We start from the raw sequence: 17,500 nt of genomic DNA on the forward strand, positions 1-17,500 counted from the left end.
CTGCGCTTCTCTGAGTGTTGTCTTGCGGGCCTGATCTGGCCGCCTGTTTGACACCTGTGCTGCAGAGTATGGTTATGGAAAAGTACCGTATTTTCCGCACTATAAGGGACACTGGGTTTTAAGGGGGCACCCACAAAAAAAAAATCTTTTGTCATAAATTTATCGTACATAAGGCGTGTTTACAATATATTTTAGGGAGGCTCAGCAGCGACACCTGGAACAGAACTGTCTGGCGTCTCACTACAAACCCACAGTGGAAAGTATCCTAACATACGGTATGCAGGGAGGATATTAAACAACATCAACACAGCCTAAAAGATCATCGTCTGCTCTCTGCCCAGTCTAGAAGGCCTTACCGGCTTGCGATACTGTAGCAGAGCCAATAAGATTATAAAAGACGATTCCAACCCCAGCCACCACCGGTAGGCCCAACAGGCAACATGATGACTCACAACACGCGGTAAGCTTTCTCTCCTGGCTTTGATCTCTTTGATTTCCGGCAAAACTAACATAAATTGCGACAGGAACAAAATGAAAATAAATCCAAACAGCTTGCCAACATCATTTTTGCTGTTCCATGTGTTTTGTTACTCCCCAAGCCTGCACAAAATTGAGTCATTTTATTCCTATTTAGTTTCTTTTGTCTTTTATTAGCATATTTGGTATTGGAGTAATCCAAAAGTAATTGAAAGTAATCAAGTTCAAGTAACGCTACCCAACCCTGGTCGCATTTTATGTTGGTTTTGCCGGAGATCAAAGAGATCAAAGCCAGGAGAGAAAGCTTACCACGTGTTGTGAGTCATCATTCTATTCCTATTTACTTTCTTTTGTCTTTTATTAGCATATTTGGTATGGGAGTAATCCAAAAGTCATTGAAAGTAATCAAGTTAAAGTAACCCTACCCAACCCTGGTCGCATTTGATGTTCGTTTTGCCGGAGATCAAAGAGATCAAAGCTAGGAGAGACAGCTTACCACGTGTTGTGAGTCATCATTTGATTCATATTTAGTTTCTTTTGTCTTGTATTAGCATATTTTGGTATGGGAGTAATCCAAAAGTAATTGAAAGTAATCTAGTTAAAGTAACCCTACCCAACCCTGGTCACATTTGATGTTCGTTTTGCCGGAGATCAAAGAGATCAAAGCCAGGAGAGACAGCTTACCACGTGTTGTGAGTCATCATTTTATTTCTATTTAGTTTATTTTGTCTTTTATTAGCATATTTGGTATTGGAGTCATCCAAAAGTCAATGAAAGTAATCCAGTTAAAGTAACCCTACCCAACCCTGGTCGCATTTTATGTTCGTTTTGCCAGAGATCAAAGCCAGGAGAGAAAGCTTACCACGTGTTGTGAGTCATCCTTTTATTCATATTTAGTTTCTATTGTCTTTTATTAGCATATTTTGGTATGGGAGTAATCCAAAAGTAATTTAAAGTAATCTAGTTCAAGTAACCCTACCCAACCCTGGTCACATTTGATGTTCGTTTTGCCGGAGATCAAATAGATCAAAGCCAGGAGAGAAAGCTTACCACGTGTTGTGAGTCATCATTTTATTTCTATTTAGTTTCTTTTGTCTTTTATTAGCATATTTTGGTATGGGAGTAATCCAAAAGTCATTGAAAGTAATCTAGTTCAAGTAACCCTACCCAACCCTGTGAATAAAGTATCCATGTATGCATTTCTAATCTTCTCCACCGTATTCTGTAGTATTTAAATGCTCCACTTTCCAATTTGTGGACTTCTTACATTTGCCGTTTCTCTCAACTTCTTGAACTTCTGCTGCTGTAGCGAAAGTCTGCTCAGCGAGAGTGGCGGGTCCTTGTAGGCGTCCACTTGCGACTGCACCCGCTCCAGTTCCACGTCGCACTGTGGGGTGGAAATCGCCATTTTGTGTAATTTTTTTGTCACAGTACGTCCATTTTCCATCTCGGTCTTCCTTCGCCAGCTCACCTTTTGCAACCGGTCCACCAGGCCGGCGAGACGGCTCAGCGCATCCAAATCGCGAGCCTTCCGGTTTGAGACCCGCACCAGTCGATGGAGAGCATCGTCCACGCCGTCGTACACTTTAGAAGCGGCCTCCAGCGCGGTCCTGACGAACAGAAGTGGAAACGGGCGGCCGGCGGGCCGGATTAGGCCCGCTAGGGGATTGGATCCGGCCCGCGAAACAACACTCAGAGAAGCGCAAGAGAAAGAGAGCTGTAGGTTGAAATAGGTCCACTCGATGTAGCCACAGCCAGGCGCCTCGAACAAAGACACTGTACTTGTATTTCTTTTTAATCTCTCTCTCTTTCTTTCTCTCACTCTTTATTTTTCTCTCTCTCACTCTCTCTTTCACTCTCTCTGTCTCTTTTTCTCTTTCTTTGTTCCTTTTTGTCTCTTTCTGTCTTTTAACCTTATTTTGCTCTCTCTTCCTTTTTTCCTCTACTCTCTTTCTCTTGCTTTCCCCTTTCTCTCTTCTCTCTCTCTCTATTTCTCTTTGGATTTCATTCTCTCTCTCTCTCTCTCTCTCTCTTTGTTTTTCTCTCTCACTCTCTCTGTCTTCTTTTCTCTTTCTTTGTTTTTTGTCTCTTTCTGTCTTTTAACCTTCTTTTGCTCTATCTTCCTTTTTTCCTTTACTCTCCTTCTCTCTCTCTCTCTCTCTTTATTTTTCTCTCTCTCACTCTATCTATCTCTCTCTCTGTCTATTTTTCTCTTTCAATTAATCACAAAAATGTCTCGGAGGACTGCACAGGATTACAATTACAAAATTGCACAATGACCTAATCTTAAACCAGCCTGCACTTATAGCGCCTTATAATGCGGTGCGCCTTATGTATGAAAAAAGTTTTAAAATATATCATTCATTGAAGGTGCGCCTTATAACACGGTGCGCCTTATAGTGCGGAAAATACGGTAGTTTCTTTTGTCTTTTATCCGCATATTTGGTATTGGAGTCATCCAAAAGTCATTGAAAGTAATCCAGTTAAAGTAACCCTACACAACCCCGAAAACCGATTACCTGCAATCAGGAGAGGTGCGCGCCAGCCCGCTGTTGCCCAAACCTGCCAGCAGGGCGCCGCCTCCTCGCTGAAGCTCAGTCAAGCGACTGTCGGAAAGGACTTTAGCCATGAGGTGCCGGTGCTTGTCCGCGCACCCTGGAACCTCCTGGGGAAGGAATCGAGCGGTCAAGTTCACCAATCGTTCACAGATCAGTTGGGTGTAAAAAGTATTCCTGGAACGTGATTACTTTTCTCGGTAAAGAGTAATTAACGCGTTAATCATAAAGATTTGTAGCTCAAACTTCATTGCAACATGGTGTGTTAATCTGCTTCAAACAACTGTTCTGAGCGAAGAAAATCCGTGAAGTGATGAATAAACTGTTAGTCCACTAGCATCACATTGCTATTTACATTGTTCTAATGGAGTTGGCATGTTTATATGGCCCTACAAAGTACAATCTTTGTTTCACTCAAGGCTAACACATCAACCTTCTTTCTAGTCACCATCCTTCCAATCTCCTCTTTCTTCCACTCAGTCGCTTTACTTCCACATCCTCTCACATTTAGTGACCCTATAACTTGGGTTTGCGAGACCTTTCGGTCTCCAGCCCCCATTGCCTTGCTGTCTCTTGGGAAGTAGAGATAGGGAGGAGAGGATCCCCAGTCCCTTCGCTCCCTCCGCTTACGACACGGTGGGAGAATTCTCACACCTCCCAGGGAGAGAAGGCCCCTCACCACAGGGTTCTAGGGTTGAGGTCTAAATCTAGTGGAAGCTAGAGCTCTTGTTGGTGATAGGGATGAGTGGAGAGGTGTTGTGAAAGGATAGTGGGATGTTTGGGCGCGTTCTAAGGGATGGGCAGGGCACCTGTATGATGCGGCAGGGGTAAACCAGTGAAAGCTGTCGGGCCCTGCTGTTGGACAGAATAGGAATGAGTGGAGAGGTGTTGTGAAAGGATAGTGGGATGTTTGGGCGCGTTCTAAGGGATGGGCAGGGCACCTGTATGATGCGGCAGGGGTAAACCAGTGAAAGCTGTCGGGCCCTGCTGTTGGACAGAAGTGTGTGTTGCGTCCCCCTGACCCGAGTGATATGGCTGCTTTCTTGTATCCCGTTTCATCTGGAGGCACGAAAGCATGAACTTAGGTGCCGAGGTGCCTAACTTGTTTGGGTTGGCCATGGTCCAAAAATGTTTTGTGTGTGTTTTTTGCTATTTTTTTCCCTTTTTTATTTTATTTGTTATTGGATCTGTTTGTCCTGCTGTCGGTCACCCCTCTTGAGGGATATGACCAAGGTAGATAGATAGATAGATAGATAGAAACAAAGTACAACTCAATACAGATACGCTAGCACCAATTCAAGCAAAGAGTACAATAATTTCTCCCTACTGATACTCTCCCTACCATATACTGTTTACTTGTATTCAAGCCATATTTACAACCATAAAATAGAATACTGACATCAGGGTGTCAGCTTAAAGGCAAAAGTTTAGTTGTGAGTCACCAATAGCGAATGGTGCGCAGCACGTGGAGACGGGGCCTGGCTTGTATAGCAACAATGGAATCAATAGGCAACCGTGAGCACAGAATTAACAATATAAGAGAACTGAATTTCGGTCTTTTTATCAGTAAAATTATTTTTGAAACAACATGCCTGGTAAAAAAGAAAACGTCTTGGACAGTACCAAGCAACTCATTACAGGTATGGTAGCAGCGTCTCAAGCACGGAGTAGAATAATTTCTCCCTATTGATATTCTCCCTAACACATGGATATATATTTACATCTAGGCTGTATTTACAACTCTAAAATACTATTCCTAAATCAGGGGTTCAGCTCAAATGAATAGGTTTGGTTGTGTGTCACCAGTAGTGAATGGAAACCAGTGTGTGGGGAGCGGGCGTGGCTTATACAAGAATAACAAAATCAACTGGGAACTGTAAGCACTGATTTGATGGAAAAAGCTTTCTGAATTTTGTTGTTATTATTGCATGCCTGGAAATAAAAATGTCTTGGACAGTACTTAGCAATGGAGGAGCTCATTGGGCGGCAGTAGCTCAGGAGGTAGAGCGCTCGTTTTGGGATCAAGGGATCCCAGTTCGAATCCCGGCTTGTCCGTGTTACATGTCAAAGTGTCCTTGGGTAAGACACTGAACCCCTAATACCCCCAATAAGCAGGTTAGCGTCTTACATGGCTGCAATACAAGGCCGCTATTGGGAAATGTGAAGCACACTGTAAAGCACTTTGGGAAGTCATTGACTTGAAAAGCGCTATAGAAATGCACATCATTTCATTTCATAGACAAAATGGATATGGAATGTCTCGGCTAATTGTCCATTTGAAAGAGCTCAATATTGCACACGTAGTCAGCTTCAATGCGAGTATATACAATAACTTGTAAGTTGTTACTTTCAGAGTAAAGTGCTTCTTTGGGATTTCAGTAAAAACGGAATTACTCTTTAAACTAAGTAACTAGTAACAGTAACAAATTCCTTTTTTTTTCAGTAACGTGCCCTAAAACTGTTCCTTAATCGGCTGCCACTCTCGCGGACTCACCTTGATGTCGTCAACGATGGGCTCGGCATCCATCGACTGCAGCGCTTCCTCCAGCAAGAGGAGGGCGCTCTCGCAGCGTTCGGTCAGACTTTCTAAACTCTAAAGACGGAAAAAAAAAAAACTGGTTAGTAGTGATGGGAATTACGGCTCTTTTTTAGATCAGCTAATGGAAAATAGCCAGCTCTTTTGCCTCCCCAATAGCTCTTAAGATTTGTTTTTTTAAATGACATAATACCAATAATAATTCAATATTATGCACCAAATTAGAGATTCCATATATATATATATATATATATATATATATATATTGAGAGAGAGAGAGAGAGAGAGAGAGAGAGAGAGAGAGAGAGAGAGAGCAATAGCGACAGAGAGATACACAGAGCGAGAGAGAGACCCAGAGAGAAACACACAGTGACAGACAGAGAGAGACACAGAGAGAGAGAGAGAGAGAGACAGAGAGAGAGACAGAGAAAGAGAGACAAACACAGAGAGAGAGAAAGATATAGAGCAACAGAGAGTGAGACAGAGAGACAGAGACACACACAGTGAGAGAGAGAGACAGAGAGAGAGACACACAGAGAGACACACACAGAGAGAGAGAGAGAGAGAGAGAGAGAGAGAGAGAGAGAGAGAGACAGAGACAGAGAGACAGAAAGAGAAAGATATAGAGCGACAGAGAGAGAGAGTGAGAGAGAGAAAGAGAGAGAGAGAGAGAGAGAGTGATAGCGACACAGAGAGATACACAGAGCGAGAGAGAGACCCAGAGAGAAACACACAGTGAGAGACAGAGAGGGACACACAGAGAGAGAAAGAGAGACAGAGAGAGACAGAGACAGAGAGAGAGAGACAAGAGGCAGAAAGAGACAGAGAGAGACAGAGAGAGAGAAAGATATAGAGCGACAGAGAGAGACAGAGAAAGATATAGAGCGACAGAGAGTGAGAGAGAGAGAGAGAGAGAGAGAGAGAAAGGGAGAGAGAGAGACACAGAGAGAGAGAGAGAGAGAGAGAGAGAGAGAGAGAAACAGAGAGGGAAACACAAACACAGAGAGAGAGAGAGAGAGAGAGAGAGAGACAGAGAGACAGAGAGACAGAGAGAGAAAGATATAGAGCGACAGAGAGGGAGAGAGAGAGAGAGAGAGAGAGAGAGAGAGCGATAGCGACACAGAGAGATACACAGAGCGAGAGAGAGACCCAGACAGAAACACACAGTGAGAGACAGAGAGAGACACACAGAGAGAGAAAGAGAGGCAGAGAGAGACAGAGAGAGAGAGACAAGAGACAGAAAGAGACAGAGAGAGAGAAAAACATAGAGCGACAGAGAGAGACAGAGAAAGATATAGAGCGACAGAGAGTGAGAGAGAGAGAGAGAGAGAAAGGGAGAGAGAGAGACACAGAGAGAGAGAGACAGAGAGACAGAGAGAGAGACAAACAGAGAGAGAGAGAGACAGAGAGAGAGAGAGAGACAGAGAGACAGAGAGACAGAGAGAGAGACAGTGAGAGAAAGATATAGAGAGAGAGAAAGAGAGAGAGAGAGAGAGAGAGAGAGAGAGAGCAACAGAGACAGAGAGAGAGAAAGAAATACAGAGAGAGATAAAGACAGACAGAGCGACACACAGAGACAGACAGGCAGAGACAGTGGCAGTGAGAGAGACAGACAGAGAAGGGCAGAGAGACAATTTTGAGTGGAGCCAGCTCCTTATCTAAGGGGTGTAGAACATTCTTTAACACTGAAATTGGGGTCTTCACGTGCCAAAGCACTACTGGATCTGAATCTTAGTGTGAAACATAAGCACATTGTCTCTTCCTAACCAGTCTGAAGTTGAGCCAGTCAGTGTGGCATTGGCTGAAGTCACCCCCCATCTCTGTGGGCAGCTGTTGCTTGTCAAAAAACTGCTCGAGGACCGCCGTTCCTCGTACCATGTGGACCTGGAATCAACAGAAGACTGATTGTGATTTCTCAATGTGCAGATGCCAAAGCATTCTCCATCCTGTGATGCTCACTTCTGTGCCTTCCAGGTCACAAGAGGGCTCCTGATCCTCCACCAAGAAAACCACCGCGCCGAGACCCTGGGGAACCAGCCTCTGGGACGCACAATGGTAAGTTCATTTCTGTTTTTTAGCAAAGTCTCTTGCTGCCTGTTCTCACCTGGAATAGCCGGAGCACGGAGAGGCAGAGGGACGACGGCGTCTGCCGTCTGCTGTCAATCAACACCACCAGGCCTTTCTCTCTGGCTGCAGACCTGAGCATAGCAGACCACGGGAAAGAGCCGTCAACAGCACCGCAACCCTCACTCAAATGGCAGCGAGCTGACTCTTACTGCGTTATCCTGTGATAGCAAGCCAGGATCTTCGCCATTTCCTCGCTGTTTCCAGAATCTCCGATCTCTGCAATGACCAAAGAGCGTCCCAATCTGTCCATCGTACCTGCAGTGAGCAGGGATCACTCGGTCAACCAACCAACTTTACAATCATGGATTTTGGGGTAGGGGACGGAAGAATACCCATCATCTTAAGCTGGCCTGACCGGATGACTTCTGGGTCTAATTCCCGGAGCAAAGAAGACTCTTGAAACGAATGACCTGACTTTGTGTCCTCGTTGGTGACATCTGATAGGCCATTGCAGACAGGCAAAGACTCTGCCTCTGTACAGATACAGAACAGGATATTCTCAGGCAGTTGTTTTTTGTGGAAGCACATAATTCAGTTACAAGCTACCTGCGCCGCTGGTTACGCCATGCTCCGACAGGCACTCTCCATCGGACGAAGGCTCCGAACTGCCCTCCTGTGCGATCGGCCTCTGTGTCGAGACGGATCGGGAAGTGGAGCTCACGTTGGGAGAAGCTCTGCTCTGCGTTTTGGAGACCCCGCGGAAAACACGGCCGCCAGTCCGAACCTTCCCTTTGGCTCCCCGACCCTTTTTTTTCTTCCTTGAGGTGAAACATAGATTTCCAGATAACATACTTGACAATATCGATGTTGATTTTTGATGTTCTATATTATAGAGTTTTTGGTTGATTCCACGAATACGAAAATATAGAAGCCAAATACCATGACTGTATAAATACCTACTCTTATAAGGTAGGTAGGTAGGTAGGTAAGAGTAGGGAGTGAGACAAGTGAGTGGTTCCCTGTGTTCACTGGTGTGAGACAGGGGTGTGTGATGTCACCATGGCTGTTTAATGTGTACATGGATGGCGTGGCCAGAGAGGTGAATGCAAGAGTATTTGGCAGAGGTGTAGAGATGATGGATAACGGTGGAACAGTGCGGCAGGTAAGTCAGTTGCTCTTTGCAGATGACACACCGCTTGTGGCTGATTCTGAGGAAACATTGAGAAGGTTGGTAACGGAGTTTGGAAGAGTGTGTGATAGGCGTCAGTTATGTGTGGATGTTGGGAAGAGTAAGGTGATGAAGTGTTCACGTGATGGAGTGGGCATAGCGTTAGAAATAAGGTTGCATGGACAGGTGCTGGAAGAAGTGTAAAGCTTTAGGTACTTGGGTTGTGATGTGGCTGCAGTTGGTGGAATGGAGTGCGAAGTATCAATCAAGGAAGCAAGGTTTTGGGTCCTCTGAGGAGAGTGATGAGCAATGAGTATGGATGTTAAGAAGGGACTGTATGAGAGTGTGATTGTGCAGACTGTGTTGTATGATGCAGAGACATGGAGCCTGAACACAGATTTAAGAAGGAAATGGAATGTTTTTGAGATGAAGTGTTTGAGGAGTATGTTAGGAGTGATAAGATTGGATGGATTGAGAAATGAAATTGTGAGAGACAGAACTAGAGTAGTAGTGGAACTGTTAAGAGAGTACTCTGTTGGTTTGGACACATGGAGAGGATGGATGAGGAGAGAATGTTGAAGAGGATCTACAGAGCAGAAGTCAATGGAAGGAGACCAAGAGGAAGGCCGCCATTGACGTGGATGGATGGTGTTATGAGTGATCTGCAGGAAAGAGGTCTAAATCTAGTGGAAGCTAGAGCTATTGTTGGTGATAGGAATGAGTGGAGAGGTGTTGTAAAAGGATAGTGGGATGTTTGGGCGTGTTCTAAGGGATGGGCAGGGCACCTGTATGATGTGGCAGGGGTAAACCAGCGAAAGCTGTCGGGCCCTGCCATTGAACAAAAGAGTGTGTAGTGTCACGCTGACCCGAGTGACATGGCCACTCAATTGTGTCCCGTTTCATCTGGAGAGACGAAAGCATGACCAACTTAAGGTGCCGAGGTGCTTCACCTGTTTGGTTGTTTGGGCATTTGGGTTGGCCATGGTCCAAAAATCCTTGTGTGTGTGTTTTTTGCTATATTTTGCCTTTTATTCTCTTTGTTATTGTATATGTTTGTCTTGCAGTCGGTCACCCCTCTTGAGGGATATGACCAAGGTAGATAGATAGATACCTAACAAGAAATGTTGTGTACCTTAGCAATAGGTATGCGCACATTTACGCTGTGCAATGAATACGAGCCAAGTCAAATATTTTAGCGATCTCATTTTAGACAGACATGAGCTGAATATGATTGTGCTACCTTGGAGCTCTGAAGCCTGAAGCTTTGCCTTCCTTTCCAATCGCTTCCTCTTGATTTGTCTTCTTAGCATCATTTCCTGTTGGGTTGGCCTTCACGCCGATATCCACGACACTTTTGCTGTCCGTAGTGCTTTTGCTAGCCACAACAACCGAAGTTTTGTCTTGGGTGCCACAAGTTGCTGTTGCTGCATCACTGTCTCCGCTCGCAGGTTTATCCGTGTCCTCAAAAACAGAGTCTGAATGGGAGCCGGGGTCGGAGCAACCCTCCACGACATATCCGACTGGGACAGTGTTGTCAGAGTCTTTTCTCTTTGGCCTCTTGTTCATATCATCCTCACCCCCGACGCCAGGTCGCCTCTCTTTAAACAGGTGGCTTCCTCGAACTTCGGAGTCACTCTTTATGAAACCGCCAATGTTGTCGTTGTAATCCTGGCCAGGATATGGATAAGATTGTCTCCGTGCACTTATTTGTGCGTTTCGAGAAGGAAGCTGAGGTACCAACAAAGGATCCTCAGTCGAATATGCCTTAGCGCTTGCGTTCTCTGCGAAGTGGTCCATCTGGCCACATCCAAGCATCTTACCCTTCCGCAGTTTTATCGCGTTTGCCCGTTTGCATAGCGGCAGAGTCTTAGTTTTGCATATCCCGTGCATCTCCAAGTACTTGTGTCTCGGGTCGACACCTCCGTCCGGTCCCCCTCTCGGCTCCAACAGCTCCACATAGTCAGCATCGAGCTCACGGGGTCTCGTGGTCCGGCCAAGCCCGTCTTCGCTGCGCCGCCGGCGAGGGAGCGCAGGCCGAGAGTCCAAGACGTCTGGTAGCAAGATGTTCTCTTCCTCCTCCTCCTCTTCAGTCCAGTCCCAGGAGTTCCTGCACCAAGCCTCGTTGAGACCCTCGGACGTGTCCAGTTTGGAATGCGAGCTGGCTTCCTCAGACGGGTCGTGGATAAATTCGGGGTACACCACCTCCTTCCACGGAACGCGCAGTACGCCGTCACAGGTGCTCACCAAGCAGGTATCGAGACCACCGCCTGCTGCATCAACAGAAGAAAACCATGTACTGAAAACTGCCGGATGCTTGAAGATCTCCAGCAAACCTTACCTTCCCTCCTGTGGCCCCGTTCCTTGTTGATGCTGTGCAACCATTCGCTGGTGAACACCAACGGATGCTGGGACTCAGGCACTAGGATTTCCTGAACCGTGCGTCCTCCCGGGGCCAAACACTTCAGGGCCAACCTCGGACAGCGAGTCGAGAAAGGCACTACCTGCAGGTAGAAGTCGTTGGGGCGGAGGAGCCTCCAGTCCAGCGTGGAGAGTTGGACCACCACTTTTTTGCCGAGAGACAGCGGCCAGCCAGAGTGGAGGAAGAGACAACCCAGGTACTGGGACTGAGGGAAAGTGTTACAAGATATAATATTTCAATTTTACTGAGTAATATGATCACACTCAGGCTTGTACTGCTACTCTTAGGCCCCCCACCCTGCCTGGGACCCCTCATTCAATTTACATCCACATTCCACTAGTGTTTATTTTCACTCCCCTGACGGCGGCGACTCCCTCTAGTGGCCCAGGTCTGGACTCAGGCTCGTCATGACATTGGCACTCCTAAGTCATTTGCAGTTTTTTGTGTACTTCCACCAGTTTGCACCCCCACCCAATTTCACACATTACCTAAGCGTGGCCCCTCTAACTTTCTATAGATTCCCTCATTCATGCATTTGAATAAAACCAATGCTAATATATATCGCTCCCCTAGTCAGAAGCCAAAGTTTCTCTGTTTCTCTTTCTCCTTCCCTGACATCTGGAAGGAATTATTGTCATGACTCACCACCTCGGTGCAGCTCAGCGACAAGGAAAAAACAGCTTTTGCACGTGTTTGGAACGCCTACACGTGCACCCGCAAAGTCAACTTCAAGTCGAGTGCATCACAACAAGATCATCCCACGATCCACATGAGAGGAGACTCACGCAGGCATGCTGCTGGAGCTTGTGAAGGAGGTGCTTGGCGGGGACAAAGTAGTCCAGGAGGTAGCGAAGGCTGTCCTGCTGGTAGGTGGACTCCAGCACGGTGAACACCTGGATGGAGGGTGGAGTGTCATCGCGTTAGAAGTGCCACAATGGATGGATGGATAGATATAGATAGAGATAGAGATAGATATATATAGATAGATAGAGATAGAGTTAGATATAGAGATAGAGATAAATAGAGATAGATAGATAGAGTTAGATATAGAGATAGAGATAGATAGAGATATAGATATATATAGATAGATAGAGTTAGATATAGAGATAGAGATAAATAGAGATAGATTGATAGAGTTAGATATAGAGATAGATAGATAGAGACAGATAGAGTTAGATATAGATAGGAGATAGACAGATATAGAGATAGACAGAGATAGATAGATATAGATAGAGATAAAGAGATATAGATAGATACAGATAGAGATAGATGGATAGAGTTGAATATAGATAGATAGAGATAGATATAGATAGATGGATAGAGATAGAGATATGGATAGAGATAGATATATATAGATAGAGATAGGGATAGATAGATGGATAGAGATAGACATATAGATAGAGATAGATAGTGACATAGTGAGATATAGAGATAGAGATAGATATAGAGATAGATAAAGACAGATATAGGGATAGATAGAGATAGCTAGAGATAGATATAGTTAGATATAGATAGGAGATAGACAGAGATAGATATATATAGATAGAGATAAAGAGATATAGATAGATATAGATAAAGATAGATATAGATCGAGAGATAGATGGATAGAGTTAAATATACATAAATAGAGATAGATATAGATAGATGGATAGAGATAGACATATAGATAGAGATAGATAGTGACATAGTGAGATATAGAGATAGAGATAGATATAGAGATAGATAAAGACATAGATAGAGATATAGTTATAGATATAGATGGATAGAGAGAGCGATAGATAGATAGAGATAGATAGAAAGATAGATATAGATAAATAGAGGTATAGATAGATAGAAATAGATATAGAGATATAAAGAGATTGAGAGATAGAGAGATGGAGAGGATACTTGATTAATCCCCGTAGGGGAATTCACACTTCCAGCAGTATCCTTGTGTTGAAAAATAAAATAATAATAAAATAAATAGAAAACAGAAATACCCAATATAACGTGTTGATATAGAGTATTTAAATAGTGCCACATAAAATACACACTGTAATTAATAAAAATTGGGTAATATGCAAATGTGGGGGTGGGGTTTAATGTGGGCTTTTACTCCCCCGGGTGGAGTTAAAGAGCCTCATGGCATGAGGAAGAAATAATCTCAGTCTGTCTGTGGAACAAGGAGATCGAGACAGTAGTGGTATTCAATGCCATTAAATCCATATCTTGTATTCTTCGCCATGTTCAACAAATTTTCTCAGTCATTTTTGGTTGTTTTATGGAGTCATTTGCTGTTAAGGAGTCATTGATCCCCAGTTGTTTTTCATTTCTCAGCATTATTTTGCCAAAGCAGTGACCCGCAACCTACTGAAATAGGCCCGTGACCAATGTTCCCTCTAAGCTGCGTGTGTGCGCAATTGCGCACTACCCAGAGCTTTTCCACGCACAAGAAAATCTAGCCAGCTCACAAAAATCAGGGCTCCAAATTGCTAATTAAGAAGCAAATTAAATCAAAGTTACAGGGCATGAAGGTAAAAATACACGGGTTTCCCTGATGCAGTGTTCTAAATGCGGTATTTGAAAGTCAATGTCGAAGTAGAACAAAGTTGAGTAAAGTCGGTAGAGTTTTTCGAGAACCGGCTTCTTCGGCTCGGCTCACTAAAAACAACCGGCTCTTTCGAGTCCCAAACGGCTCTTCAGGTTGTTTTTGCTTCTTTCATCCCTACACGACCAAACATTATGTAAAATTGTGCACAAAATGACTTAAAGGAAGGGGAGGAAATAGAACAAAAAAGAAAAAAAATAACAAAATGAAAAGTTAGTGAAAAGCTGAGAAAAAAAGAAACTAAAGTAAGAAAAAAGAAGGAAAAAAGAGCAGGAAAAATTCTGAAAAAAAGTCAGAAGAAAATAAAGAAGCAAATAAAGGGGAAAAAAGGTAATAGAGAACAGAAAAGCAAGAAAAAAGTAACATCTTGGAAAAAATAAACACAATGAGATTTTTTTAAAGGAATAAAAAAAAATAGAAAAAAACACGGAAAAAGAAGAAAAAGTTTGTGTTGCATTCAAATCATTTCCAATGATACCAAGTCAATCTTGTTGCCAACATTGTACTTCCACTAAAAAATGTGATTAAATACAGTTCTGTATCGTGCAACCGACTAAATAAGCCCCTAAAAATTATTATTAGTTTTATGCGACAAAAGATACCGGGAAAAAAAATGGAAATCTTGTGAAAGAATTGTAAAAACAAATGACGTTTGTAGGCCGTACAACCTTTGTACATGAGTCAATTCATTCAAAAGAGAAAAATAATTTTGCATTGCCGGAAACTCAGCAAAATGTAACTTGATGTCAAGTTTTCGACATGATAATGATTTAGTTGCCACACTTGGGATTGCTGTTGCTCACTGTTGTTTCAAGCATTGCTCAACCACTTTGTGTGAACGCTCAGACCCGTAAGGAAAATGACAGGGAACATTGCCCGTGACCCACTTTTGGTTTCCAACCCACCAGTTGAGAACCACTGCAACAGAGTATTTGATTATATATATATATATATATATATATATATATATATATATATATATATACCACAGCCATATCCCCCTAGTGGGAGGTGGCTAGAGTCATTTCTGACTCTTTTTGGGAGATTGATTTAGAGGAGGGGATTCCCAGCCCCCTCTCTCAACCCACCTGAGGTGTTGGGAGTCATTAGGTGACCAAACCCCCCAATTCCAACCCCTAATGCTGAGCGCCATGCAGGGACGGGTACCCATGTTTAAGTCTTAGGTATGACTCGGCCGAGGCTTGAACCACAACCTCCCAGTCTCAGGGCGGGCGCCGTACCCCCAAGGCCACTGAGCTGGTAGTATTTAATAAATAAACAAATGTTTCTAACACGGGGCAGCACGGCGGCGCAGTGGTTAGCGCATGTGCGGCACAGTTCATGTCTTGGGAACCTCCTGCGTGGGTTCAAATCCAGCTCCTGTGCGGAGTTTGTATGTTCTCCCTGTGCTTGCGTGGGTTTCCTCCCACATACCAAAAACATTTCAGGTGAATTGGCCGGTCCAAATTGTCCCTAGGTGTGAATGAGCGAGCGAGTTGTCTGTCCCCGTGTGCCCTGCGATGGGCTGGCAACCAGTTCAGGGTGTCCCCTGCCCACTGCCCGATGATTGCTGGGATGGGCTCCAGCACCCCCGCGACCCTACTGAGGATAAGCGGTGTAGCTAATGAGATGAGATGTTTTCTAACACGTGGATTCCGACTGTCGCCGGTCCTTCCTGGAAAAAAAAACCGAGAGACTACTCTATTGCTTACCTGCGAGAGGAGAGGTGGCGCAGTGCTTTCAAAGGGTGGGTATAGAGATGAGAGCGCCCCCTGCACACAGTCCTCCATGGCCTCTGAAGCCTAATGAGACAAAATAGCTGCAATCAACAGCGCGGTACATTCACTCGGCTTCCTGTTGAACATTCTGGGGAGTGTCGGACATTTCCTTGCAGGGGCCAGCATGGACCCCCTCACTCTCACTCTCTCGCACAAGGGGCATTTCTTTTCCAACACGGTCTGTTGACATGACAGCATGTGACTTCTCCCCGAAAGTTCCTGTAAAGCCGTAATCATGTTTTCATTCGCTCGACTCACCTCCCGCCTGAGCGTGCATGTCATCTGACAACAATTACAGCGGAACCTCGGTTCTCGACCATAATCGGTTCCAGAACCCTGTTCGAAAACCCGTTTGTTGGATCACCGAAATCGTTTTTCCCATTAAGAATAATGTAAATCGTTTTAATCCGTTCCAACACCCTGAATGTTTACCATGAACATAAACATGAAGCTAACCCAGGCTAATTGTACGTCCGCGTTATCGTAATCTTCCATACGAAAGATAACGCTAACATGAACGTGTAAAAATAAAAAAATCAGGTCGTTTACAAGTCATTTAGCACCCGGGTCTCCACAGGTGGTGAGCGGTTCATTGGAAAGGGGGCTCCGTTCCAACACCCTCAATGTTGGGCTCCGTTCCAACACCCTGAATGTTTTGAATGTTTAACGTAAATTTAAAGCTAACCCAGGCTAATCGTACGTCCGCATTATCGTAATCTTCCCTACGAAAGATTACGCTAACATGAACGTGTAAAAATTAAAAAAAAAAGGATAAAGAAAAGAATTATGAATAGGATTTCTTATCTTTGTGGTGGTCAGCAGAAGGCGCAGGTGGGCGGTGGGGTATTCCCTAGCAAGACCAGACACTCGCATACCTCCTTCATATTTTGCTATTACCGTAAATTTCCGGACTATAAGCCGCTACTTTTTTCCCTAACTTTCAACCCTGCGGCTTTTTAGTGATGCGGCCAATTTATGTCATTTTTCTAACGGCCGCTAGCAGCGCTCGATTGTTGCTACCATTAACTGCCCTGTCAAAGCTATATTATTATTATTAAAGCTTTGAAACTCTCTCGGTGTACCGTCTTTCTTTGTAAATATGTGTAACACGTGTATAATATGTATTTGCAACTGTAATATTTTTGTAATGTATTTATTTGAGACACTTATTCTGATATGTTTTGCACGGGTGAACGAAAAATGAGGGGCGGAACAAACGCGGGGTGCAGAGTTTAAGTGGGGACCTCTAAAGGTGAGGGACAGACAAGTAAAGAAGAGGGGGTAAAAAGTCGGTTAAAAAAAAAGGAATTGCGTGAGTAAATGTGTTCATCTGATATATTTTTCCCACCCTCACCTTTGGAAATATACACTTTTTTCCTTGGATTACTTTCAACGGGAGCCGGACTCTGCAAGTCTGCATCAAACCTTAAGTACCGGTATCATTTTCCGTTCATTTTGCCGGCTGTGATATTTGGACTGTGGACTTTAATAAGGGACATTTAGTTTCAATCGCGGGACTTGAAGTCGGCTTTGGGTTCAGTTTGTGTTACATTTTTTAATGTGGGCGCATGCGGCTTATATACAGGTGCGGCTTGTGTATGTACGAAATCGGGTTTCCTCTTAAAACGTAGTAGGTGCGGCTTATAATCAGGTGCGCTCTATAGTCCGGAATTTACGGTATTTCTTTCTTAAATGCAATAGTTGTACGCACTACTTTTCTTTTTTTCACCTGTAGCAACTTTGCTGCTTGCAGAGGCGTTCGAAAACCGAGGTTCCACTGTACCTGGATTTCAACCCCTGCTGAAAACTTGATGAAGGAGGGAAGTAAAAGCTGATGAGGGTTAAAGTGGCTTTTGATGTGCAAGCGGCGTTTTTGGGGGGCAATCATCTACTTAATCCTGGGGCACATATGA

The 17,500-nt window shown here is 44.2% G+C and overlaps 1 protein-coding gene across 2 annotated transcripts in view; it reads right to left on the minus strand.

The window, feature by feature from the left end:
- arhgef40 (Rho guanine nucleotide exchange factor 40) overlaps window positions 1–17,500 on the minus strand; it is a 47,535-nt gene that overhangs the window by 22,659 nt on the left and 7,376 nt on the right. For both annotated transcript variants that reach the window (XM_088348197.1, XM_088348196.1), the window contains exons 2-15: window positions 15,522–15,611; window positions 12,008–12,115; window positions 11,142–11,427; window positions 10,044–11,073; window positions 8,242–8,453; window positions 8,028–8,168; window positions 7,845–7,950; window positions 7,673–7,766; window positions 7,528–7,608; window positions 7,336–7,452; window positions 5,527–5,625; window positions 2,997–3,142; window positions 1,949–2,087; window positions 1,745–1,864 (exon numbers count right to left, since the gene is read on the minus strand). In XM_088348197.1, coding sequence (XP_088204323.1) covers window positions 1,745–1,864; window positions 1,949–2,087; window positions 2,997–3,142; window positions 5,527–5,625; window positions 7,336–7,452; window positions 7,528–7,608; window positions 7,673–7,766; window positions 7,845–7,950; window positions 8,028–8,168; window positions 8,242–8,453; window positions 10,044–11,073; window positions 11,142–11,427; window positions 12,008–12,115; window positions 15,522–15,611 — 2,769 coding nt within the window. The remainder of the gene's footprint in view (window positions 1–1,744; window positions 1,865–1,948; window positions 2,088–2,996; window positions 3,143–5,526; window positions 5,626–7,335; window positions 7,453–7,527; window positions 7,609–7,672; window positions 7,767–7,844; window positions 7,951–8,027; window positions 8,169–8,241; window positions 8,454–10,043; window positions 11,074–11,141; window positions 11,428–12,007; window positions 12,116–15,521; window positions 15,612–17,500) is intronic.

This window comes from Urocampus carinirostris, chromosome 11 (genome assembly GCF_059441175.1).
Source record: "Urocampus carinirostris isolate Australia breed hairy pipefish chromosome 11, RoL_Ucar_1.0, whole genome shotgun sequence".
In the NCBI taxonomy this organism is placed as follows: Eukaryota; Metazoa; Chordata; class Actinopteri; order Syngnathiformes; family Syngnathidae; genus Urocampus; species Urocampus carinirostris.